This window comes from Lepidochelys kempii, chromosome 8, assembly GCF_965140285.1.
Source record: "Lepidochelys kempii isolate rLepKem1 chromosome 8, rLepKem1.hap1, whole genome shotgun sequence".
Lineage (NCBI taxonomy): Eukaryota > Metazoa > Chordata > Testudines > Cheloniidae > Lepidochelys > Lepidochelys kempii.
In genome coordinates, this window is record NC_136387.1 from 39,106,398 (window position 1) to 39,131,948 (window position 25,551).

At 56.5% G+C, this 25,551-nt stretch overlaps 1 protein-coding gene across 2 annotated transcripts in view; it reads right to left on the reverse strand.

Moving 5' to 3' along the window:
* Positions 1-952: 952 nt before the first annotated feature.
* LOC140915812 (START domain-containing protein 10) overlaps positions 953-25,551 on the reverse strand; it is a 99,235-nt gene continuing 74,636 nt past the window's right edge. For both annotated transcript variants that reach the window (XM_073356191.2, XM_073356190.2), the window contains exons 2-6: positions 8,319-8,466; positions 7,271-7,374; positions 6,827-6,944; positions 4,759-4,811; positions 953-2,144 (exon numbers count right to left, since the gene is read on the reverse strand). In XM_073356191.2, the coding sequence (XP_073212292.1) occupies positions 1,932-2,144; positions 4,759-4,811; positions 6,827-6,944; positions 7,271-7,374; positions 8,319-8,466 (636 nt within the window). In that variant the 3' untranslated portion in view covers positions 953-1,931. The remainder of the gene's footprint in view (positions 2,145-4,758; positions 4,812-6,826; positions 6,945-7,270; positions 7,375-8,318; positions 8,467-25,551) is intronic.

Genomic DNA, 25,551 nt, shown 5'->3' on the forward strand with positions numbered 1-25,551 from the left:
GACCGTGAGTGAAACCTCTCCTGTGCACTCCAGAACCAGCCATTCCACAATGCAGCTGGGCAAGGTGTCAAGACGTTGCTTCCCTAACCCTTGTCCTGAAGTGACCTTTGGCCGGTTTACATGCGGGTCATCAACCCGCCATGTTATTACTGCTTTCTCCGACCCTGTGTCTTTGATTTCCCCCAACAGGGAGCAGCCGGTATCCTTCACCGAGTGGGAGGCTGCTTGTGTGTTGGCATTCACAGGCCTTGGGAGAGCTGTCTGTACCGAAGCTCCTGGGGCGCTGCCTCAGCTCAGAGTTCTGATCTCACTGGGTTCACTAAGGCCCCCTCCTCACTTCTATGCCCGCATCTCCCTCCCTGTACAGTTCAGAACCAGCTGTTACAGCCCCCGCTGCTCTTTGTCCCTCCCAGGGCTCAGCAGGGCTAGCTCGGCTGAGAGCCTCCCCAGGGCCAAATATTCCAGGTCACCTAGTCGGGGTTTCAGCTCCTTGCAATGGCAGTCAGTCGTTTATAGCTTTAATTTCTCATCATGGGCCTGTTTGTGTCTAATGCCCTGGCCTGAAAACCCTGTTCCTCTCCTGAGCTGGAGATCTGTGATTTCAGCCTGGCCCTGCTCCACTTCTGTGGGGATTTCTGTCCCAGCCTTTGTTGGATGCAGAGAAACCTTCATATTAGTGACATCCCTGTGTGACGTGCTGGTGTGAGCTGAGTGCTCCTCAGTGTCTGCTGCCTTTCCTCCAGCGCCTGGCTGACATAACCCCAGACCACAGTCATTTTCTGTGCCAGGAGCCTGGTTCTCTCTGGCTAAGGTGGAGTCTGTCCCTCCCATCCAGGCTCTCCCTACCCCACGGCACCCCCAGTGCCTCATGCATTTAAATACAATGACCTGCTGCCGCAGACATCTGGGTGTTGCTTGTGCACCCCGGTGTGTCGCTCCAAAGGAAGCACGCTCACACCCCAATTCCTTTATTGGTTTGGTAGAAATCACAGCAGCAGCAGCAAACGCTGGAGGAGAATCGCTGGGAAAAACATCGGTTGGAGCCCAGTGGTTTGGAGAGCAGCCACCCTGCTGGGTCCAGTCCCAGGTCTTGAAGGAAAGACCAAACCAGTCTCCTGGCCCACTCCCACGTGCTCCCAAGGCCCCAGAATGGTGCTGGGCTGGAGTAGCCCCACAGGGGGGATGGCCAGACACTGGGGGTGGGGCTGAGGAGGCACCCCTGAGCTGAGCAGGTGACCCAGGGCCAGGACCACTGAGGTCTGGGAGGGGCCATCCTGTCTGAGTGAGCTGCTGGGTGGGAGGATGGGAGCAGAGAGGGGAAATACAGGCCTAAGTCATTCCTGTGCTGCTGCAGAGCCTGGGGCAGGGACAGATGGTGGCAGCTTGGGCCAGTCCATCCCCCTCGGGACATCCAGCTGTCTAGAGCCCCACTAGATCCAGCAGCAGTCGAGAAATAGCTGGGGTAGGAATGCTGATGCCTACTCCCTGCCCTACCCCAGCCGTCCCCAGCCCCCTGAGAAGCCCTGAAACACATCTGCACAGACTGGGGCTCCTCCTTACACAGCCAGCTCTCTGTCTCTGGCCAGGGCATCCCCAGGGGGCTAGGCAGCTGCTCACAGGGCCTTTGGTCAGGCAAAGTAGGGGCATTTCCCCCAACAGAGGGCTCTGTGTGCCAGGTGGGTGGGTGGGGGCAGTTCTTTCTCCCCTGAACAGAGGGCTCTGTGTGCCAGGAGCAGGATGAACAGATGCTGAAGGATACATTCACACCAGGAGTACTGGAGACAAATTTGGAACTATGCCCCCAATCCGCTGCCAGGCTTCTGTGGTGCTGGGAGAATGGTGCTGACTGCCCCTGAGCATGCAGTGGAAGGGGCAGGAACCTGGCCTCTCCCCCACCCTGCTGGCAGGTGCAGGGTGGCTGCGGGCCCCACTCAGGCCTCATCATCGCTGATATGCGTCCTGTCCTCAGCCAGGCCACTCTCGTCAATGTTTTCCAGGGAGTCGGCATGCTGCAGGGACAGCTCGGCCAGGCTGATGCTGGGCAGCATGTTCTGCTCTGGGTACACCCAGGGCTTAAAGCCAGGCTCATGCTTCTGCTTCCATTCCCGGTACTTCAGCCCTGCCTTGTAGATCTTCTTCATGGCCTGGAGGGGCAGAGCAGCCCCAGCCTGTCACTGAGCCCCACTGGCAGTCTGCCCATCCCCCCGGGGCCCAGGGCTGGAGCCTGCCCTGCAGTCCATTCCCATTGGCCGGAGCTCGCCAGGCCTGGGCAACGCCCTTGGGTGCTTTCCTCCTGAGCCCCTTTCCAGGCTCCCCTGGGATGGTGAGGGTCCCCTAAAGGGGACCCTGATGCAGGAGGGTGGGAGTGGGAGCCCTCCCCTGCCTGTGGCCTCACAGCCATGCTCACATGCAGGGTATTGATTTGGCTCCAGCCCCACGCACAAGAGGCAGGATAGGAGCCCCAGGCTACATATGCCGTGGAAGCCCCATCCCTGCTCTCATGCTGCCAGCCAGACTGGCATTGTAGCCACTAGGATTAGAGACCCAGCCCCATCCCAGAGCAGGGGAACACCTCTCCCTGCCCCCACCACACACACAGCCAGGAAAGAGAAGGGCCAACACACTGGAGGGCAAGGACAGGAGACCCTGAGTGCCCCAGGGAAGAGGGAAAACCTCCCTGCAGCAACCAAGGAAACAGGGACGCCCCTCCCAGCATCACCCACCGTGCACAGCGCTCCCCACCCCCTTCCCAGCAACAGGGAGGGAGGGGCCAGGAGGGCTGGTGCCATGGCACCCCAAGGCTGGGTGTGGGGTCACCTGAGGGTGCCCCAGCAGGGGAAATGTTCTGCCTTGAGTTCCTGCTGTTGGTGTGTCAGGCTGGCTCAGCCTGTGCTCCGAGCATGTCCTGGCGTGCAGTGCACACAGCACCACAGTCCCTGAACCTCCTCCCTGTGCCCACCCCCACTGGGCTGCTGCAGCTATTTAGAGACAACTCAGTTCCATAGGGAGTGGCAAGTCCTGGAGCAGGCCTGAGCAAATCAAAGCTCTGGAGGCTCTTAGCTGCAACAAGAGGCCCGTGAACTCACACCAGCGGAGTGGACGGGGGCGTGTGCAAGGGATGGAGTCACAGACGTGCTGTGTGCCCACAGTGCTGGGAGCTGCGTGAACTCACAGCCACACTTAGATGGCCCAGGCCTAGGCAGCTGCTCACCACTGACCATGTGTCGCACAGAATGCACCTTGACAAGCACCATGGGGCAGTGGCTTGGACACCCTGTGGTCTAATTGATCTTCAAGGCTGCAGCACAGTGCCACTGCGTTATATGCATGAGGTGGCTGGATCCATCAGGACAGGGAAGGACTTCCCCAGAGCGATTCCCCTTTCTCTGCTGCACTGGTAGGATCTGGTGGGCCAACCCATGCCATTGGTATACCGTGGCTGCACAGGGCTGGCCTACCTGAACCTTGTCTCTTCCTGCTTTGCCCAGCTGTATTTCCCTGTCACTGCCCTGCTCCTCCCTGGGCCCACAGGCACCTGTGTATAAGGGGATTGTTGTCCCTTTACTAAAACTCAGTGGGGTTTTTTTGGTTGGCTAGCTCCCAGTACCAAAAGTAAGGGGAAGGGGTCAGTAAGGGGAAGCCCATTCCTGCATCTGGTGGCTATTTGCTTATGGGACACTGATATGAACCTGGTGTGAGTTCTAGCCAATGACCTGGGCCAGGTCTATTTTGCCAAGTTTTGCTGGCTTAGCTCTGTTGGCTAGTATAGCTCTGCTGGCAAAACTCCCTGTGGAAATGCAGCTTATACCAGCAAAAGAGTCATAAGGGTGGCCCTACTGGGTCAGAGCAATGGTCCAGCTAGCCCAGTGTCCTGTCTTCTGACAGTGGCCAATGCCAGGTGCTTCAGAGGGAATGAACAGAACAGGCAATCAAGTGATCCATCCCCTGTCATCCACTCCCAGCTTCTGGAAGTCAGAGACCAGGGACACCCAGAGCATGGGATTGCATCCCTGCCCATCTGGCTACTAGCCATTTGGGCCTATCCTCCATGAATTTACCTAATTCTTTTTTTAACCCAGTTATACTTTTGGTCTTCACAACATCCCCTGGCAACGAGTTCTACAGGTTAACTGTGCGTTGTGTGAAGTACAGCCTTCTGTTTGTTTTAAACCTGCTGCCTATTAATTTCAGTGGGTGATCCCTGGTTTGTGTGCTATGTGAAGGGGGGAATAGCACTTCCGTAGTCACTGTCTCCACACCAGCCATGATTTTCTTGCCCTCTATCATAGTCCTCCTCAGTTGTCTCTTTTCCAGTCTTTGTAATCTCCTTTGCTGGGATAGCTCATACCCCACAGGGTGTGATTATGCTGGCAGAACAGCACCAGTCACGCTGCACCCCAACGGGGCGCTCTGCACAGCTGCACTAGCCAAGCCGGTGCTGAGAAGACAAAAGGCCTTTTTGCCATTGCAAGCTGTCACTACCAGGGGTCAACAGCTGGTGTAGCTATCCCGGCAAACTCTTTTCTAGTGTAGCTGAGGCCTATGTGAGCAGAGTGGGGAAAGCAGAGCCCCCGGGGGCATGGCCAGGCCAGGTCGGAGACTGCTCCATTCACCAGGCCTTACACTGATAACAGCCTCCAGGTGTGGCTTAGGTGTCACTCTGCTAAAGGGGAGCGGTGCTGCAAGCTGGATGAACCCGCTGGCGCCCGTTGCTCCTGCCAGCATGCGGTAACCCAGCCGCCTCCGCACCCAGCTTACCTTTGGAGCCACAAACTGGGACACTTTGTTCACCACCCACTTTGGTAACGAACCTAGAACAAACCCGAGTTACTCAGACAGCAAGTGAGGCAGCCCCAGCGCTCCTCTGGGGCTGCCTGTCCCTCTTTGTCCTTGTGTCTGGCAGTTCAACGGCGTAAATACCAGAAAGGCAGCTTGACAGCAGGTAGTGTACACTCCGTGGGGCCGTCCCTCCCTGGCGCCGATGCCCCATCACAAGGGGTCTAAGCTCCTGTCTGCACTTCAGTTTCTTGTTTAATCTCCTGTGATGTCAGAGCTGGAGCACTAGTGTAGACAGGGCCAGCACTCCCCAGGGCTCCTAGGCCTTCCTGCTGTACAGTGGGGTGGCTTGGTCTCTTCCCCCACCCCAGAAGGTCAGTAATGCTGCAGACAGCACCAGGAAACCAGTTTATGCATAAAACCGAGGAGCAGCTTTCCCTGGCGTGCCCCATGGAAGCCACCAGGCCCCTGCCTGAATCCCACAGGGAGCTCCTTGGGGCAGGGCTCAGGTGGGAGGTCTAAGCAGCTCCAAGGATACTGGCTGCAGCTGTAATTAACCATAACCATCCAGCTGAGCTCTGGGAAGGAGGTGAGAGCTCCCCAGCTGGGCTGGGTCTGCTGGCCCAGCAACCACACCCAAGGCAGGCAGAGGAGGTACCAGATCTTGCAGGATAAGCCAGGGGCCAAGCCTTTCCTAGCTGGCTGAGTGCCCCTCTCAGCCCCATTGCTGTGGTGGCTCCTGACTGATCCCAGTGCTAGAGTTGTGGGGTGCCCAGCCCCATGGCTGAAGGGGGGCTCCCTCCTCAGCACTGTTCGGAGTGGCTAGGGACCTGTCTCTTCTTGTGGGCTGAGCAGGGCAGAGGGCTGGACTCTGGCCCTCTATAGCTTCCTCCCCACCTCAGTGACATCAGTCCAGGGGTACTCAGTGCGCCCCCCCAGCAACAGAAATCCCATGAGCCTCAGCACCACCGTGCTGCTCCCTGAGGGAGGGGGCAGGTTTGGTCTGCCCTGGGACCCTGAAACCTATATCAACAGCTGCTTAGCCAACAGCAGCCTCCAGAACTTGGAGGGCAGGGCTATGGGGCTGGCAGTGCCCTGGGGATGGGCTCAGGGACAGGGCTGTGGGGCTTGGCAGGGCCCTGGGGATGGAGTCAGAGCTTGGGGGGTAGGGCTGTGTGGCTAGCAGTGCCCTGGGGATGGGCTTGGAGGGGGCATGCTGTGGGGCTGTCAGTGCCCTGGGGATGGGCTCAGAGCTTGGGGGGCAGGGCTGTGGGGCTGTCAGTGCCCTGGGGATGGGCTCAGGGAGCACGGCTGTGGGGCTGTCAGTGCCCTGGAGACAGAGGTGGCTCTACCAATTTTGCCGCCCCAAGCAGATGCCGCCGAATTGCCACCGTGGGACTGCTGCCCCATTCTCCATGCCAGAAAGCTGGTGCCTGGAGATGGGCTCGGGGGTGGGGGACCAGGGGCTAGTTCTGATGTGAGGGCAGGGAAGAGAAGGCTGCAGCACATAACCATGGTGCGAGCCGGGTGGAGCCGAGCACAGGGCACAGCAGCTGGCAAACACTAACCAATGGGCCAGGCCACCCAAGGCGGGCACAGGAGTGCAGCAGTGTCCCCAAGGGAGCCTAGCGGAGAAAAGGGATGGGGGGCAGGGGGAGTGGGCAGCAAGCCCCACCAGCCCATGGGCACTGGGCAGACAGGTGGAGCTCAGTGTGTCTGTCTGTCTGGCTCTCACATAGTCTTCTGCTGCCCTACTGATCTCCCCTGCCCCGACTGGGAAGGGAAGGGAAGCAAAGGGCTGGCTACTCCCTTGGGGACAGGCCCCCCGGGGATGCTCCATGTTCTTGCTTCACTGTTCATCACCAACTTTGTGTTTGGGGGGTGCCAAGAAATTGGCCCCATCGCTTTGCGGGGGTGTTTCCCCCCAGGTACAGCATGTCAAGCATTACCTCCCCCTGCATGGAGCTGCCTCTGCCCCCCAAGCCACCTCTGCCCCAGCAGAAGGAACTGCAGCATTCCCCCTGGCTCATGTGCCATGCTGGGTGCTCACCTCGGGGGTCCACCTGGGTGAGGTAGTAGAGGGTGCAGCCGTGGGGTCCGTTGGCCCTGACCAGGTAGCCCGTCTGCAGGGACACAGCCCTCACAAAGTCCTTCCGCGGTGGGTACTTCTGCAGAGAGACACCGCACACAGCTCAGTGCCTGCTGTGCACAGGCTCACCGGGCAGCCACGCCACACAGGGGCCATGCTCCAGCCCGCTCTGCCTCAAGTTGTGCCTCCTGTGGCTGGGAGGCCAGGCCAGCACCAAGGCTTGGCCTGGCTGGGCCTTTCCCACCAGCATTGCCCTGAGCCCTACCCCTGAGCCAAAAGTCCAGTGCCTGATGCCAGGCTGGGCAGACAAGCTGGCAGGAGAGGTGGTGTTCAGTAGAGGCCCGGCTCCCCTGGGTGGTGCCAGGCAGCAGGAGCAGAGCTGCAATTGGCAGGGCAGGGGCTCACCGGGTGCTTGACGCTGTAGTTGATGATCATGTAGTCGTTGCCCAGGGGCAGCCAGGAGCGCAGGGTGACGAAGTCCCTGTTCTTCAGGGGGCTCGGGCACTTCCCTGCAAGGGAGAGAGTCTGTTATACCTCAAGCACCTGCAGCCATGTCCCCCCACCCCCTCCCAGGGACATTCCGCCCTGGGTTCACTCGCACAGCTAGGACCTCGCGCAGGGCCACGTACGGTTCCCAACCTTTTAATCACACAAAACCAAACGCTGCCCCGCCCCTTCTCAGAGGCCCTGCCCCCCACTTGCTCCATTTCCCACTCCCTCCATTGCTACTCTTCCCCACCCTCACGCACTTTCACCGGGCTGGGGTTGGGGAGAGGGAGCAGGTATGGGCTCTGGGCTGCGGGTGCAGGCTCTGGGCGGGGCCAGGAATGAGGGGCTTGGGGTGTGGGAGGGGACTCCAGACTGGGCCAGAGGGTTGGGGTGCAGGGGGGGGTGCAGGCTGGAGATGAGGGGTCTGGGAAGCAGGAGAGGGCTCTGGGCTGGGGCAGGGGATTGGGGTGTGGGAGGGGGTGCGAGGTCCTAGCGGCACTTACAGCGGCTCCGAGGAAGTGGCTGCCAGGTCCCTGCGGCCTCTAGGCACATAGGCAGCCAGGCGGCTCTGTGCAGTGCCTTTGTGTCCTCAGGCACCAGCTGCCGCAGCTCCCATTCGTCACGGTTCCCAGCCAATGGGAGCTGCGGAGCTGACACTTGGGCGGGGGCAGTGCGTGGAGGCTCTCTGGCTGCCTATGGGCCGCAGGGACCTTGTGGCTCCTTCGGGAACAGCGCGGAACCAGGGCAGGCAGGGAGCCTGCCTTAGCCCCGCTGAACCGCCGACCAGACTTTTAACAGCCCAGGTGCCGACCGGAGGTGCTAGGGTCCCTTTTCTGGTCCAAAACCAGATGCCTGGCAACACTAGGGCTGAGGCCCTGCCTGACGGGAAGGGTGGCAGGTGAGGGGCCCAGGGGAGGGGAGGGTTGTTCCACCACCTCCCCAGCCCCCCGTTGCCCCTACTCACAGGCATAGTATCCCACATCAGCGTTGGCCGTCAGGCGCCCGATGTCATAGGTCTCGATGACGTTGGAGTCCCATTTCTTGCGGTAGTGGGTGTCATGCAGCACGTCGTAGAGCGTCGCGGCCGGCACGTCCTTGCAGGCGATGCGCAGCTGCAAGGGAATGATGGAGGGAGGGCCAGCAGTCAGCGAGGCACTGACAGGAGCCCAACACGCCTGCACAGGCTTGGGGGCACGGGCAGGGCACGCCAGGGGCAAGTGTAAGAGAGGGGCACATGCGTCTGACAACAGCCATCTGACCATGCATGTCAGGTACATCGGCACAAAGGGGTAGTGTGGCTCATCGCGGCTAGTGTGTGGTTATGTATGGGGGATGGCTCAGCATAGTGCGGGCTAGGATAACCACAATCTAGGGCTGGAAGGGCCCTCCAGAGGGCATGTAGTCCAGCCCCCGGCACTGAGCCAGGACTAACTATACATATAAAATAATGGGGTCTAAATGAACTGTTACCACTCAAGAAAGAGATCTTGGAGTCATTGTGGATAGTTCATAGAATATCAGGGTTGGAAGGGACCCCAGAAGGTCATCTAGTCCATCCCCCTGCCCGAAGCAGGACCAATTCCCAGTTAAATCATCCCAGCCAGGGCTTTGTCAAGCCTGATCTTAAAAACCTCTAAGGAAGGAGATTCTACCACCTCCCTAGGTAACGCATTCCAGTGTTTCACCACCCTCTTAGTGAAAAAGTTTTTCCTAATATCCAATCTAAACCTCCCCCACTGCAACTTGAGACCATTACTCCTCGTTCTCTCATCTGCTACCATTGAGAACAGTCTAGAGCCATCCTCTTTGGAACCCCCTTTCAGGTAGTTGAAAGCAGCTATCAAATCCCCCCTCATTCTTCTCTTCTGCAGGCTAAACAATCCCAGCTCCCTCAGCCTCTCCTCATAAGTCATGTGTTCCAGACCCCTAATCATTTTTGTTGCCCTTCGCTGGACTCTCTCCAATTTATCCACATCCTTCTTGTAGTGTGGGGCCCAGAACTGGACACAGTACTCCAGATGAGGCCTCACCAATGTCGAATAGAGGGGAACGATCACGTCCCTCGATCTGCTCGCTATGCCCCTACTTATACATCCCAAAATGCCATTGGCCTTCTTGGCAACAAGGGCACACTGCTGACTCATATCCAGCTTCTCGTCCACTGTCACCCCTAGGTCCTTTTCCGCAGAACTGCTGCCTAGCCATTCGGTCCCTAGTCTGTAGCTGTGCATTGGGTTCTTCCGTCCTAAATGCAGGACCCTGCACTTATCCTTATTGAACCTCATCAGATTTCTTTTGGCCCAATTCTCCAATTTGTCTAGGTCCTTCTGTATCCTATCCCTCCCCTCCAGCGTATCTACCACTCCTCCCAGTTTAGTATCATCCGCAAATTTGCTGAGAGTGCAATCCACACCATCCTCCAGATCATTTATGAAGATATTGAACAAAACCGGCCCCAGGACCGACCCTTGGGGCACTCCACTTGATACCGGCTGTCAACTAGACATGGAGCCATTGATCACTACCCGTTGAGCCCGACAATCTAGCCAGCTTTCTACCCACCTTATAGTGCATTCATCCAGCCCATACTTCCTTAACTTGCTGAGAAGAATACTGTGGGAGACGGTGTCAAAAGCTTTGCTAAAGTCAAGAAACAATACATCCACTGCTTTCCCTTCATCCACAGAACCAGTAATCTCATCATAAAAGGCGATTAGATTAGTCAGGCATGACCTTCCCTTGGTGAATCCATGCTGGCTGTTCCTGATCACTTTCCTCTCATGCAAGTGCTTCAGGATTGATTCTTTGAGGACCTGCTCCATGATTTTTCCAGGGACTGAGGTGAGGCTGACTGGCCTGTAGTTCCCAGGATCCTCCTTCTTCCCTTTTTTAAAGATTGGCACTACATTAGCCTTTTTCCAGTCATCCGGGACTTCCCCGGTTCGCCACGAGTTTTCAAAGATAATGGCCAATGGCTCTGCAATCACAGCCGCCAATTCCTTCAGCACTCTCGGATGCAACTCGTCCGGCCCCATGGACTTGTGCACGTCCAGCTTTTCTAAATAGTCCCTAACCACCTCTATCTCCACAGAGGGCTGGCCATCTCTTCCCCATTTTGTGATGCCCAGCGCAGCAGTCTGGGAGCTGACCTTGTTAGTGAAAACAGAGGCAAAAAAAGCATTGAGTACATTAGCTTTTTCCACATCCACTGTCACTAGGTTGCCTCCCTCATTCAGTAAGGGGCCCACACTTTCCTTGGCTTTCTTCTTGTTGCCAACATACCTGAAGAAACCCTTCTTGTTACTCTTGACGTCTCTCGCTAGCTGCAGCTCCAGGTGCGATTTGGCCCTCCTGATTTCATTCCTACATGCCCGAGCAATATTTTTATACTCTTCCCTGGTCATATGTCCAACCTTCCACTTCTTGTAAGCTTCTTTTTTATGTTTAAGATCCGCTAGGATTTCACCATTAAGCCGAGCTGGTTGCCTGCCATATTTACTATTCTTTCAACTCATTGGGATGGTTTGTCCCTGTAACCTCAACAGGGATTCCTTGAAATACAGCCAGCTCTCCTGGACTCCTTTCCCCTTCAAGTTAGTCCCCCAGGGGATCCTGGCCATCCGTTCCCTGAGAGAGTCGAAGTCTGCTTTCCTGAAGTCCAGGGTCCATATCCTGCTGCTTACCTATCTTCCCTGCGTCAGGATCCTGAACTCAACCAACTCATGGTCACTGCCTCCCAGATTCCCATCCACTTTTGCTTCCCCCACTAATTCTACCCGGTTTGTGAGCAGCAGGTCAAGAAAAGTGCCCCCCCTAGTTGGCTCCTCTAGCACTTGCGCCAGGAAATTCATAGAATCATAGAATATCAGGGTTGGAAGGGACCCCAGAAGGTCATCTAGTCCAACCCCCTGCTCAAAGCAGGACCAATTCCCAGTTAAATAATCCCAGCCAGGGCTTTGTCAAGCCTGACCTTAAAAACCTCTAAGGAAGGAGATTCTACCACCTCCCTAGGTAACGCATTCCAGTGTTTCACCACCCTCTTAGTGAAAAAGTTTTTCCTAATATCCAATCTAAACCTCCCCCACTGCAACTTGAGACCATTACTCCTCATTCTGTCATCTGCTACCATTGAGAACAGTCTAGAGCCATCCTCTTTGGAACCCCCTTTCAGGTAGTTGAAAGCAGCTATCAAATCCCCCCTCATTCTTCTCTTCTGCAGACTAAACAATCCCAGCTCCCTCAGCCTCTCCTCATAACTCATGTGTTCCAGTCCCCTAATCATTTTTGTTGCCCTTCGCTGGACTCTCTCCAATTTATCCACATCCTTCTTGAAGTGTGGGGCCCAAAACTGGACACAGTACTCCAGATGAGGCCTCACCAATGTCGAATAGAGGGGAACGATCACGTCCCTCGATCTGCTCGCTATGCCCCTACTTATACATCCCAAAATGCCATTGGCCTTCTTGGCAACAAGGGCACACTGCTGACTCATATCCAGCTTCTCGTCCACTGTCACCCCTAGGTCCTTTTCCGCAGAACTGCTGCCTAGCCATTCGGTCCCTAGTCTGTAGCTGTGCATTGGGTTCTTCCGTCCTAAGTGCAGGACCCTGCACTTATCCTTATTGAACCTCATCAGATTCCTTTTGGCCCAATCTTCCAATTGGTCTAGGTCCTTCTGTATCCTATCCCTCCCCTCCAGCGTATCTACCACTCCTCCCAGTTTAGTATCATCCGCAAATTTGCTGAGAGTGCAATCCACACCATCCTCCAGATCATTTATGAAGATATTGAACAAAACCGGCCCCAGGACCGACCCTTGGGGCACTCCACTTGATACCGGCTGCCAACTAGACATGGAGCCATTGATCACTACCCGTTGAGCCCGACAATCTAGCCAGCTTTCTACCCACCTTATAGTGCATTCATCCAGCCCATACTTCCTTAACTTGCTGACAAGAATACTATGGGAGACCGTGTCAAAAGCTTTGCTAAAGTCAAGAAACAATACATCCACTGCTTTCCCTTCATCCACAGAACCAATAATCTCATCATAAAAGGCGATTAGATTAGTCAGGCATGACCTTCCCTTGGTGAATCCATGCTGACTGTTCCTGATCACTTTCCTCTCATGCAAGTGCTTCAGGATTGATTCTTTGAGGACCTGCTCCATGATTTTTCCAGGGACTGAGGTGAGGCTGACTGGCCTGTAGTTCCCAAAATCTTCCTTCTTCCCTTTTTTAAAGATTGGCACTACATTAGCCTTTTTCCAGTCATCCGGGACTTCCCCGGTTCGCCACGAGTTTTCAAAGATAATGGCCAGTGGCTCTGCAATCACAGCCGCCAATTCCTTCAGCACTCTCGGATGCAACTCATCCGGCCCCATGGACTTGTGCACGTCCAGCTTTTCTAAATAGTCCCTAACCGCCTCTATCTCCACAGAGGGCTGGCCATCTCTTCCCCATTTTGTGATGCCCAGCGCAGCAGTCTGGGAGCTGACCTTGTTAGTGAAAACAGAGGCAAAAAAAGCATTGAGTACATTAGCTTTTTCCACATCCTCTGTCACTAGGTTGCCTCCTTCATTCAGTAAGGGGCCCACACTTTCCTTGGCTTTCTTCTTGTTGCCAACATACCTGAAGAAACCCTTCTTGTTACTCTTGACGTCTCTCGCTAGCTGCAGCTCCAGGTGCGATTTGGCCCTCCTGATTTCATTCCTACATGCCCGAGCAATATTTTTATACTCTTCCCTGGTCATATGTCCAACCTTCCACTTCTTGTAAGCTTCTTTTTTATGTTTAAGATCCGCTAGGATTTCACCATTAAGCCAAGCTGGTCGCCTGCCATATTTACTATTCTTTCGACTCATTGGGATGGTTTGTCCCTGTAACCTCAACAGGGATTCCTTGAAATACAGCCAGCTCTCCTGGACTGCTTTCCCCTTCAAGTTAGTCCCCCAGGGGATCCTGGCCATCCGTTCCCTGAGGGAGTCGAAGTCTGCTTTCCTGAAGTCCAGGGTCCTTATCCTGCTGCTTACCTTTCTTCCCTGCGTCAGGATCCTGAACTCAACCAACTCATGGTCACTGCCTCCCAGATTCCCATCCACTTTTGCTTCCCCCACTAATTCTACCCGGTTTGTGAGCAGCAGGTCAAGAAAAACGCCCCCCCCTAGTTGGCTCCTCTCGCACTTGCGCCAGGAAATTGTCCCCTACGCTTTCCAAAAACTTCCTGGATTGTCTATGCACCGCTGTATTGCTCTCCCAGCAGATATCAGGAAAATTAAAGTCACCCATGAGAATCAGGGCATGCGATCTAGTAGCTTCCGTGAGCTGCCGGAAGAAAGCCTCATCCACCTCATCCCCCTGGTCCGGTGGTCTATAGCAGACTCCCACCACTACATCACTCTTGTTGCGCACACTTCTAAACTTAATCCAGAGACACTCAGGTTTTTCTGCAGTTTCGTACCGGAGCTCTGAGCAGTCATACTGCTCCCTTACATACAGTGCTACTCCCCCACCTTTTCTGCCCTGCCTGTCCTTCCTGAACAGTTTATAACCATCCATGACAGTACTCCAGTCATGTGAGTTATCCCACCAAGTCTCTGTTATTCCGATCACGTCATAGTTCCTTGACATCACCAGGACCTCCAGTTCTCCCTGCTTGTTTCCAAGGCTTTGTGCATTTGTATATAAGCACTTGAGATAACCTGTTGATCGCCCCTCATTGCCAGTATGAGGCAGGAGCCCTCCCCCCACAGACATTCCTGCCTGTGCTTCCTCCCGGTATCCCGCTTTCCCACTTACCTCAGGGCTTTGGTCTCCTTCCCCCGGTGAACCTAGTTTAAAGCCCTCCTCACTAGGTTAGCCAGCCTGCTGGCAAAGATGCTCTTCCCTCTCTTCATAAGATGGAGCCCGTCTCTGCCCAGCACTGCTCCTTCATGGAACACCATCCCATGGTCAAAGAAACCAAAGCCTTCTCTCCGACACCACCTGCGTAGCCATTCGTTGACTTCCACGATTCGACGCTCCCTACCTAGGCCTTTTCCTTCCACGGGGAGGATGGACGAGAACACCACTTGCGCCTCCAACTCCTTTATCCTTCTTCCTAGAGCCACATAGTCCGCAGTGATCCGCTCAAGATCATTCTTGGCAGTATCATTGGTGCCCACGTGGAGAAGCAGGAAGGGGTAGCGATCCGAGGGCTTGATGAGTCTCGGCAGTCTCTCCGTCACATCGCGAATCTTAGACCCTGGCAAGCAGCAGACTTCTCGGTTTTCCCGGTCAGGGCGGCAGATAGATGACTCAGTCCCCCGGAGGAGAGAGTCCCCGACCACCACCACCCGCCTTCTCCTCTTGGGAGTGGTGGTCGTGGAACCCCCAACCTCAGGACAGCGCATCTCATGCCTTCCAACCAGCGGAGTCTCCTTCTGCTTTCTCGCCCCAGACATATCATCTGGTCCACTCTCCGCAACGATACCTGTGGAGAGAACATGAAAATTGTCCCCTACGCTTTCCAAAAACTTCCTGGAGTTCTCTGTAAACATCCACTCAATGTGCAGTGGTAGGCTAAAAAGCGAACAAAATGTTGGGAATCATTAAGAAAGGGATAGCTAATGAGAGAAAATATCATATTGCCTCTATATAAATCCATGGTACACCCACATCTTGAATTCTGCCTGCAGATGTGGTCGCCCCATCTCGAAAAAGATATATTGGAATTCGAAAAGGTTCAGAAAAGGGTAACAAAAATGATTAGGAGTATGGAACAGCTTCCATATGAGGAGAGATTAATAAGACTAGGACTTTTCAGCTTAGATAAGACATCTAAGGGGAGATATGATAAAGGTCTATAAAATCATGACTAGTGTGGAGAAACTAAATAAGGAAGTGTTATTTACTCCTTCTCATAACACAAGAACTAAGGGACACCAAATGAAATTAATAGGCAGCAGGTTTAAAACAAACAAAAAAAAGGAAATATTTTTTCACACAATGCACAGTCAACCTGTGGAACTCCTTGCCAGAGGATGTTGTGAAGGCCAAGACTATAACAGGGTTCAAAAAAGAACTAGATAAATTCATAGAGGATAGGTCCATCAATGGCTATTAGACAGGATGGGCAGGGATGGTGTCCCTTGCCTTTGATTGACAGAAGCTGGGAATGGACGACAGGGGGGTGGATCATTTGATGATACCTGTTCTGTTCATTCCCTCTGGGACACCTGGCATTGGCCACTGTCAGAAGACAGGATACTGAGCTAGATGGACCTTTGGTCTGACCCAGTATGGCTGTTCTTATGACCATCCCTGATGAGTGTTTGTCTAACCAGCTCTTTAAATTCCACTGGCAGAATCCACAACCTCCCTGGGCAATTTATTCAAGTGCTTAACTACCCTGACTGGTAGGGAATGTTTCCTAATGTCCAACCTGAACCATCCAGGCTGCAACTGAAGCCGATTGCTTCTTGTCCTGTCCTGGGGCTAAGGAGAACAACTGATTGCCTCTCCTCTAGGTAATGGGTTTCTAAAGCGGGGTTTTCAAACATCCGACTTTCCAGCACGGCTGAAGGGACCCTCCCAGTGGTCATGCTCCATTAACAGCAACCTGAGTCTGGGTGCCTGCCTGTCCAGCTCTGCCTCAGCTCCCAAACCCACTCTTCAGTCACACAGAGCCGGGCCAGGGTGGATTCTGCTGGATGTACAGCCAGCTGGCGATGCAGTGGGCTTATGGGAGCCTGAGAGCAGGGGGAGGGGCCTGGGGAATTAATGTGTGACACCCAGGGATGCTGGCTTTGTTCCCTTGCCCCAGTCACATGACCTGGGCCAGGGATCCCAAGGGGTTACCTCTGGAACATGGCAGAGGCTGGAATTAAATGCATAATAAAAAACCAAGCCAAGCCAAATGCCACAACTGAGCCCATCCCCATCCCCAGAGGGCACTCAGGGTGACGGGCTGCACCCTGGCATGGGCTTTGGTCTCTCCTTGGATGTCTGACCGTTCCATCTGGGCTCTGAGCAGTGCCCCTCACCGAGATCTCTGGCAGGAACGACCATACCTGCCCTCTGTGGGTCTGATCATGTGGGCCCGACTTGTGCTGGGAGCAGGTCCTGCTGCTGTGGGGTCAGGGGCCACGCTGGGTCTGCCCCGGAGCCTGTGTTCGCTGCTTCCGGTGCATTTCACTATCAGTGGCAGGGTGGGCAGGACAGACGGCGGTGATTGGGAGGAAGTTCCTGGGATCCCAGCCCTGCTGAGGCTCTTCTGCCTGCCCAGAGGTTGTGGCTTTCTGCTCTGTTCTCCGGGCTGGGGCTGTGTGTCCCCCAGGCTCACGGAGCACAGCTCTCTGTCCCCTTCCAGGGGCTGGCACACAGAGCACTCCACTGGCTCGGAGCTCACAGTGGGTCCAGCAGCTCAGACAGGCGAGGCTCATGTTCCAGGCCCAGAGGGGGTGGGTCTGTTCCCACTGCTGCTGGCAGGGCAGGAAGCTGGCTGGTGGCTCCAGCTCCTGACCTAGCTGTGTGGGGGGCTTTTGGGGAGTGTCCTGGAGCCATCCCACCCACCCTCACTGCAAGGGGACAGACCCCTGAGGCCCTGCTGGGGCTGGGGTATTTGAGGTACTAGCTACTCTCTGCCCCAGGAAGCTGTAGGCAACGAGCACTGGCCCAGCTCCCAGGAGGTAGAATATACACACACAGGTTGGCACTGGTGCTGGGGTGGCCCGGAGCTGTCAGAGCGCTTGCCTGGGCATGCCTTGTTTTGCCCAGTGGCTTGGCTTCTCACTCCCTGAGACAAGGGGCAGCTGCATGCTGAGCGGGAGATCTCTGCCACCAGGTGAGGGTGTGAGAGGTGGGCCCTGGGGCTGTGAACACTGAAGGCAGCCGATCTCCCCCTACCCTCCCAAATCAACCTTTGTGACCATTTCAGAGTAACAGCCGTGTTAGTCTGTATTCGCAAAAAGAAAAGGAGTACTTGTGGCACCTTAGAGACTAACCAATTTATTAGAGCATAAGCTTTCGTGAGCTACAGCTCACTTCATCGGATGCATATCCTCAGATGCTTAAGCCTGCTGCAGTTTCCACGATATGCATCTGAGGAAGTGAGCTGTAGCTCACGAAAGCTTATGCTCTAATAAATTGGTTAGTCTCTAAGGTGCCACAAGTACTCCTTTTCTTTGTGACCATGTGACTCAGCAGGGAGGGGGGAGTGTTGACCTGGGAATGTGCCCTGGGGATGGGAGACCTGAGAGCCTCTCACCTGAGCCAGGAGGGGGAGGGGGAGGTAACACCTCTGCCCAGGAATGTGGACGGAGACTGCAGCAGGGAACCTGCTGGGTGGGTTTAGTTTTCAGTTTGGGGCTGGGTGGAGGAACACAGGGAACCCCAGGGCTGGGGTCTAAGCTCCCTGCTCCCCCAGAAGGACGTGATTGAGGGGTCCTGGTTGTACCCACAAGCTCTGTTGGGGGCTGTGTTCCTGTTGTCCAATAAACCTTCTGTTTTACTGGCTGGCTGAGAGTCTCAGTGGATCCCAGCAAGAGGGGTGCAGGGCCTGGACTCCCCCACACTCCGTGACAACTGGTGGTAGCGGTGGGATGTACTGCACCCTGCAGTAAGTGACTGGGGAACAGTAAAACGAAGGGGAATTGACAGGGACCAGGCGTGCTGAAGATTCAGAGAGAGACGGTTTCCGGGGGCAGTTAACCCCTGGGAATGTGTGACCAGAGAGAAGGACTTTTGCAGTAACAGGGTCCCCCGGGGGATTGCAGCGAGTGGTCCCAGGGGCGGAGGAGTCTGCAGCTTGACCCTGGCAAAGAGTCGGTGACCTCAAGAAGGACTGGCACACTAAGGGCTTTTCCTGGAAACCGTGGGAAGCTGCCCAGCCTGCGAGTGACCAGCAGGGAGATGTACGCTAAACGCCTTAAGAGCGACCTGGTGGAGCTGTGCAGGCAGAGGGGGCTGCGCATCGGGAGGTCCACCAAGGAACAGCTGATTGCCCAGTTGGAGGAGAGGGATCGCTTGGATGACCCGATCCCTGTCCCTGAGGGGAGCCGCCCGGCAGACGCAGCGTGGGCCCTGGGGCCTGACCGGGCTGGGAGGGGTCAGACTGCTGCCGAGGACATCCCGAGACCCTTCCTACCTATGCCTGGGGGAGGGGTTGGGGGAAGCACAGCGAATACCGAGGGCACCCTGACCCCAGCAGCCAGCAGGGGATCCTCCCGGCAGAGCTCCCCATCTCTGGAGCGGAGGCGGCTGGAATGGGAGAGGGAGATGAAAATGAGGGAGCTGGAGGATCATGAAAAACAACGTCAACATGAGCAGGTGGAGAAGGAGAAACAACGTCAACATGAACGTCAGGAGAAGGAGAAACAAAGACAGCATGAACTGGAGCTGGCCAGGCTGAGGAGCAGTGGGGCCCCGGCTGTGGTGAGTGAGGGGGGACCCAAGACTGCAAGGAACTTTGATAAGTGCTTCCTGGCCCAGCGTAAGGAGGGGGAGGACATAGATAGCTTCCTGACAGCCTTTGAGAATGCCTGCGAGATGCACAGGGTTGACCCCGCAGACAGGCTCCAGTTCCTCACCCCCTTACTGGACCCCAAAGCCGTGGAGGTGTACAGCCGGATGACAGGGCCGGAGGCAGGGGACTATGAACTGTTCAAACAGGCCCTGCTCCGTGAGTTTGGGCTGACCCCCGAGATGTACCGGAGAAGGTTCCGGAGTCAGCGTAAAACGCCTGAGGTCACCTACCTACAACTGGTCAACCGGATGCAGGGGTATGCCGCAAGTGGACAGCTGGGGCCCAAGCTAAAGAGGACCTGCTTGACCTAATCGTACTGGAGCAACTGTATGAACAGTGCCCTTCCGACCTGAGGCTGTGGTTGGTGGACAAAAAGCTCGAGAACCCCCAGCACGCAGGGCAGCTGGCCGACGAGTTTATGAACAGTCGGTCAGGGGGTAGCCGGGAGGAGCCCCAAAAGAACAGGCCCCCCCCCGATGCAGAGAGAGAGTCACCAGGGGGCCTCCCAGCGGGGAAATAGGGAGAACCCCCTCCAAAGGGGAACGCCTGGCGTCGGGCCCCTCCGACCTGCTCGAGGGGACCAACGTGACCTGAGCTGCTATCACTGTGGCCAGAGAGGCCACGTACGGTCCCAGTGCCCCGGGCTCAGGGACAAACTGAGCAGACCCAACCTACCCAGGGTTAACTGGGTAGGGACCCAGCTGGACGAGGGGCAGACGACCCAGGAAAGGGGGCCTACCAGTTTACCACCTGCTCAGGAGGGAAGAGTACCCCAGGCCAGCTCCACCAGAGGGCTGGAGGCTCTGGACTCAGGGTGCTCGGTTTACAGGGTGGGCGCGGGGCTGTCCCTCCGGAGAGAGTGCCTTGTTCCCCTGGAGGTGTATGGGAGGAAGGTCAATGGATACTGGGATACAGGCGCGGAGGTGACGCTGGCCCGGCCCGAGGTGGTGGCCCCAGATCGGGTGGTGCCCAACACCTACCTGCCCCTGACAGGGGTGGGCGGGACCCCATTTAAGGTGCCCGTGGCAAGGGTACACCTGAAATGGGGGGCCAAGGAGGGCCCCAAGAATGTGGGGGTGCACCACCATTTGCCCACTGAAGTTTTGATGGGGGGAGACCTAGAGGACTGGCCAAGCAAGCCCCAGACCGCCCTGGTTGTGACCCGTAGCCAGAGCCGGCGAGGGGCACTGCACCCTGACCTCGGGGAGGGTACCACACCGGAGGTGCAGGACCCTACCCTGGTGGGGAGGGAGCGCTGAGGGGTACGGCTCAGAGAGGCGGAGGCCTCAGACCTGGCCACTGAGGGGGGACCGGGCCCCATTCCTTCCCCAGCTGCTGAGTTCCAGGCTGAGTTGAGGAAAGATCCCTCCTTGAGGAAGCTCAGGGACCTGGCCGACCTCAGGGGGGTACGGACCATGAGGAGAGGCTGCCAGGAGAGGTTCCTGTGGGAGAAGGGGTTCCTGTACCAAGAATGGGCTCCCACAAGGGAAGTAGAGTCCTGTGGGATAAGGAGGCAGCTGGTGGTCCCCCAGAAGTATCGCCGCAAGCTACTGTACCTGGCCCATGACATCCCCCTCGCAGGGCACCAGAGAATCCGGCGCACCCGGCAGAGGTTGCTACAGAACTTTTACTGGCCCGGGGTCTTTACCACGGTCCGGCAGTATTGCTGATCCTGTGACCCCTGTCAGAGGGTGGGGAAGGCCCGGGACAAGGGGAAAGCGGCTTTGAGACCTTTGCCCATCATAGAGGAGCCTTTCCAGAAGGTGGCCATGGACATCGTGGGGCCTCTCAGCAAGACGACCCGGTCGGGGAAGAAATACATTCTGGTGGTGGTAGATTTTGCCACCCGCTACCCCGAGGCAGTACCCTTAGCTTCCATTGAAGCAGACACCGTGGCCGATGCGCTCCTGACCATTTTCAGCCAAGTGGGGTTCCCCAAGGAAGTCTTGACAGACCAAGGCTCCAACTTCATGTTGGCCCTGCTCCGGTGCTTGTGGGAGAAATGTGGGGTCCGGCACGACTGGGCCTCAGCTTATCACCCCCAGTCCAATGGGCTGGTGGAGAGGTTTAACGGGACGCTAAAGATGATGCTGAAAACCTTTATGAACCAGCACCCGCAGGATTGGGACAAGTATTTACCTCACCTGCTGTTCGCATACAGGGAGGTGCCCCAGGAGTCGACTGGATTTTCGCCTTTCGAACTGTTATATGGCAGGAGGGTGAGGGGCCCCCTGGACCTGATGAGAGACGAGTGGGAGGGGAAGGCCACTCCCGATGGAGAGTCAGTGGTGGAGTATGTCCTGATCTTCCGAGAGAGACTGGCTGAACTCATGGGCCTGGCCAGGGAGAATCTGGCCAGAGCCCAGAAGAAGCAGAAGGTCTGGTATGACCGCACAGCGCGGGCCCGTGCCTACGCCACCGGGGATCCGGTGATGGGTCTCATCCCAGTGAGAAAGAACAAACTACAGGCCGCCTGGGAGGGCCCTCTCAAGGTCGTCAAGCAGCTCAATGAGGTAAACTATGTGGTGGAGCTGTCGAACCGGGCGCACCACCGCCGGGTGTATCATGTGAATATGATGAAGCCATATTATGCCAGGGGGAATGTGGTGTTGGCCGTGTGTGGACAGTGGGAAGAGCAGGGAGATGACCCTTTAGTAGATCTATTCCCTGGGACCGGAGCTGGTTCCCCCCTGGAAACAATTCCCCTCTCGGATCAGCTAACCCCTGCCCAGCAAGCTGAGGTCAGGGGGGTGCTGCATCCGTACCGACAGCTGTTTTCCAACCAGCCTGGACACACTAATCTGACTGTCCACCGGGTGCAGACCGGGTCGCACCCGCCGATAAGATGCTCCCCCTTCCGAGTCACAGGGAAAACTGCTCAGGACTTGGAAAGAGAGGTCCGGGACATGCTGGCTTTGGGGGTGATCCAGCCATCTGCCAGCCCTTGGGCCTCGCTGGTGGTGCTGGTCCCCAAAAAGGACGGGTCGGTCCGGTTCTGTGTGGACTATCGGAAGCTCAATGCCATCACTGTATCTGATGCCTACCCCCTGCCCAGGCCGGACGAGCTCCTAGACAAGCTGGGAGGAGCTCGGTACCTCACTACCATGGACCTTACAAAGGGCTACTGGCAAGTGCCGCTGGATGCAGATGCCCGACTGAAATCGGCCTTTATCACCCCTCTGGGGCTCTATGAGTTCCTGACCCTGCCTTTCGGCCTCAAGGGAGCGCCGGCCACTTTCCAGCACCTAGTGGACCAGCTCCTGAGGGGGATGGAGAGTTTTGCCGTGGCGTATATTGATGACATCTGTGTCTTTAGCCAGACCTGGGAGGACCACGTGTCCCAGGTTAGACAAGTGCTGGACCGACTCCAAGGGGCTGGGCTGACTGTAAAAGTGGAGAAGTGCAAGGTGGGGATGGCGGAAGTATCTTACCTGGGCCATCGGGTGGGGAGCGGCCGCCTAAAGCCGGAACCAGCCAAGGTGGAGGTGATCAGAGACTGGCCCGCTCCCCACACCAAAAAGCAGGTCCAAGCCTTTATCGGGATGGCAGGATACTACCAAAGAATTGTGCCCCACTTTAGTGCCATAGCCACCCCCATCACTGAGCTATGCAAGAAGGGGAAGCCAGACAAGGTGGTCTGGACTGAGCAGTGCCAGGAGGCTTTCCAGGCGCTGAAGGAGGCTCTGGTCAGTGGCCCAGTTCTGGCAAACCCAGACTTTGACAAGCCCTTTGTGGTGGTCACCGACGCCTCCGACACGGGACTGGGGGCGGTGTTAATGCAGGAGGATGAAAAGGGGGAGAGACACCCCATCGTGTACCTGAACAAGAAGTTGCTACCCCGGGAGCAACACTACGCGGCCATCGAGAAGGAGTGCCTGGCCATGGTGTGGGCCCTCAAAAAACTAGAGCCCTATCTCTTCGGGCGACACTTCACCGTCTACACCGACCACTCTCCCCTGACCTGGCTGCACCAGATGAAAGGAGCCAACGCCAAGCTCCTGAGATGGAGCCTGCTCCTGCAGGATTACGACATGGACGTGGCCCACGTGAAGGGAAGTGCCAACCTGATAGCGGATGCGCTGTCCCGGAGAGGGGGCCCCGAACTTCCCCAGGTCACTGGTCTCAGTGACCCCGCTCAGTTCAGTCTCGAAGGGGGGAGAGATGTGACCATGTGACTCAGCAGGGAGGGGGGAGTGTTGACCTGGGAATGTGCCCTGGGGATGGGAGACCTGAGAGCCTCTCACCTGAGCCAGGAGGGGGAGGGGGAGGTAACACCTCTGCCCAGGAATGTGGACGGAGACTGCAGCAGGGAACCTGCTGGGTGGGTTTAGTTTTCAGTTTGGGGCTGGGTGGAGGAACACAGGGAACCCCAGGGCTGGGGTCTAAGCTCCCTGCTCCCCCAGAAGGACGTGATTGAGGGGTCCTGGTTGTACCCACAAGCTCTGTTGGGGGCTGTGTTCCTGTTGTCCAATAAACCTTCTGTTTTACTGGCTGGCTGAGAGTCTCAGTGGATCCCAGCAAGAGGGGTGCAGGGCCTGGACTCCCCCACACTCCGTGACAACCTTCTCATCTGAAAACCGATCCAGCCATCCCTGTGCATTGTCCCATCCAAATCACACCCCAGAGCAAGCAGGGTTGGGTTTCTCTCACTGGCCCCTGGCTGGGCTCTTTGAGATCAGCGGTAACCGAAGCTATTAACTGGTAACCCAAGCTGCAGCGTGGTGTCAAGTCCTCGAGAAAGCGGGTGCATTATTGATGAGCCCACCCTGCCTGGGTGCCCTCAATGCTACATGGCTGCAGACGCAGCACCGGGTGGGCTCACGGAGACCTCTACGACTCCTCATTAGAGGCCCTGCATTTTTGATGAGGTGCTCAGCAGCTGCCAGGTAACTAGAGACAGCCCTTTGTATAGGCTGCCATTGTCTCTCTCTCTCACACACACACACGCGTGCGCACATCAGTTAATCTCTGACGGGCCCACCCAGCTCCCCCTAGAAGTCCCCCATAGGCACCTCCTGGCCCAGTTTGTTTGCAGAGCAGATGCCCCATGACGGTTATCCTCTCTTTTCCTCTCCTCTTGTGGGTAGGCGCTGGGACTTCTGGCAGGCTGCTGTCTGCCCCCATCGCACATCCACCTCCTAGGCCTGCAGCCTTCAGCCCCTACCCCAACGGGCACTGCTGGGTACACGGTGAAGCTGTACCTAGGACAGAGAGACCCGGGCCACCCCTTCTGCTGTACTGCCTGTGCAGGGGCCAGTAAGGATACCCCCAGAGTGCACCTGGCCAACTGCGCAATGCTGAAGAGTATCTGAGCAACGGTGTGGTTGGGGTGGGCAGGTTCCAAACCCCCAGCTCTGCAGCTTGACTCAGCTAACTGGAGGCGTTGAGAAGTGTGCTTAGCAGAGCTCAGCCAGGAAGACGCTTACAAGAACTCCATGCATTAAAGTATCCCTAGCTCACTGGGGTTAGAGTTTCACAGCTGGGAAATTGGGACATACGTCTCTGCAGCTTCCCCCTGTATCAGCTCCCCTTTCCCCGCCCACCACGAACACCCCAGTTCCCAGCCAGTGGATCTCCGTGGTTGTCCCAACAGATGCCAAAGTCCCCAACTCAGCTGCTGCACGTGCACCCAGCCCCTCTGCAAGGTACCATCCAGAAACAGCTCCCTCCCCAGCCCTCTGCAATCCAGGGATCCCCAGACTGTGCCACACAGATGGGAAACCCCACTTGGCCGGCACCCCCTTGTTCCCAAGCTGCTAACAAGCTCCATTGCAACCCCCTGGCCTGGTGAGTGCCGGGGTCCCACAGTCACAGACACACTGAAGCCCATGGCCAGAATGGGGGCACTTTCAGCGGGGGCAGTGCCGTGAAATGTTTCTGAGGTTGGGCTGCTCCTCAAGCTCCCTATGAGCCCTGGGTAGTGGGGCTGGGGGCAGAGCTAAGGGTGTTGGATTGCAGATGTGTGGAGTTTTAAGAGTGCCTGTGTTCTACTGAACTGAATGTGCCTCTGTAAACAGCCCAGTGAGCTGTGGGTGCAGCTCCCACAGCGACCCCAGCTCAGGCGTGCCTGCTCCACAGGCTTGTTCTGACAGCCAGCCTGAGCTCCGGGCAGCAGGTCGGGCTCCCTCCTCCTGTGCACCACCTGCCACAATGATTCTGCAGCCAAGCCAGGCCCTTGGTGACAACAGTGCAAGTTCTGCCTTCAAGGTGTGTGCACTGAGTGGCACTGACAGACCACGATGCACTGCCAACCTGATTGCAAAGTTTGCCCTCTCACTCCCCGTCTCCTCCAGCTAGGGAGCGTGCATGAGAAATGCCAACTGGGAAGCAGCCTTCTGGGGATGATCTGAGTGAGGGTTCAGAGCAGAACGTGAGTTTCAGACCACCTCGCTCCCTCGTCATGGCTGCAAGATGCTGAGTTACAATGCAAGTTTTCTAAAGCAGTTTCAATAGTTATGCCATGTACCTGCTCCCATTGTTGTAGTCTCTGAGCCCCACATCAATAGCCACCTCGGGGAGGAGAGGCAGCATCATCAGCGCCATTTAACAGGGGGATGCTGAGGCCCAGACAGGCTGAGTGACTGGCCCAAGGTCACACAGGGAGACTGTGGCAGAGACCTGAACCTACGCCTTCCAAGGTCCCAGCTGATGCCTACGCACTGGGCCATTCTGCCATCCCCAGCATATGTGTGTGC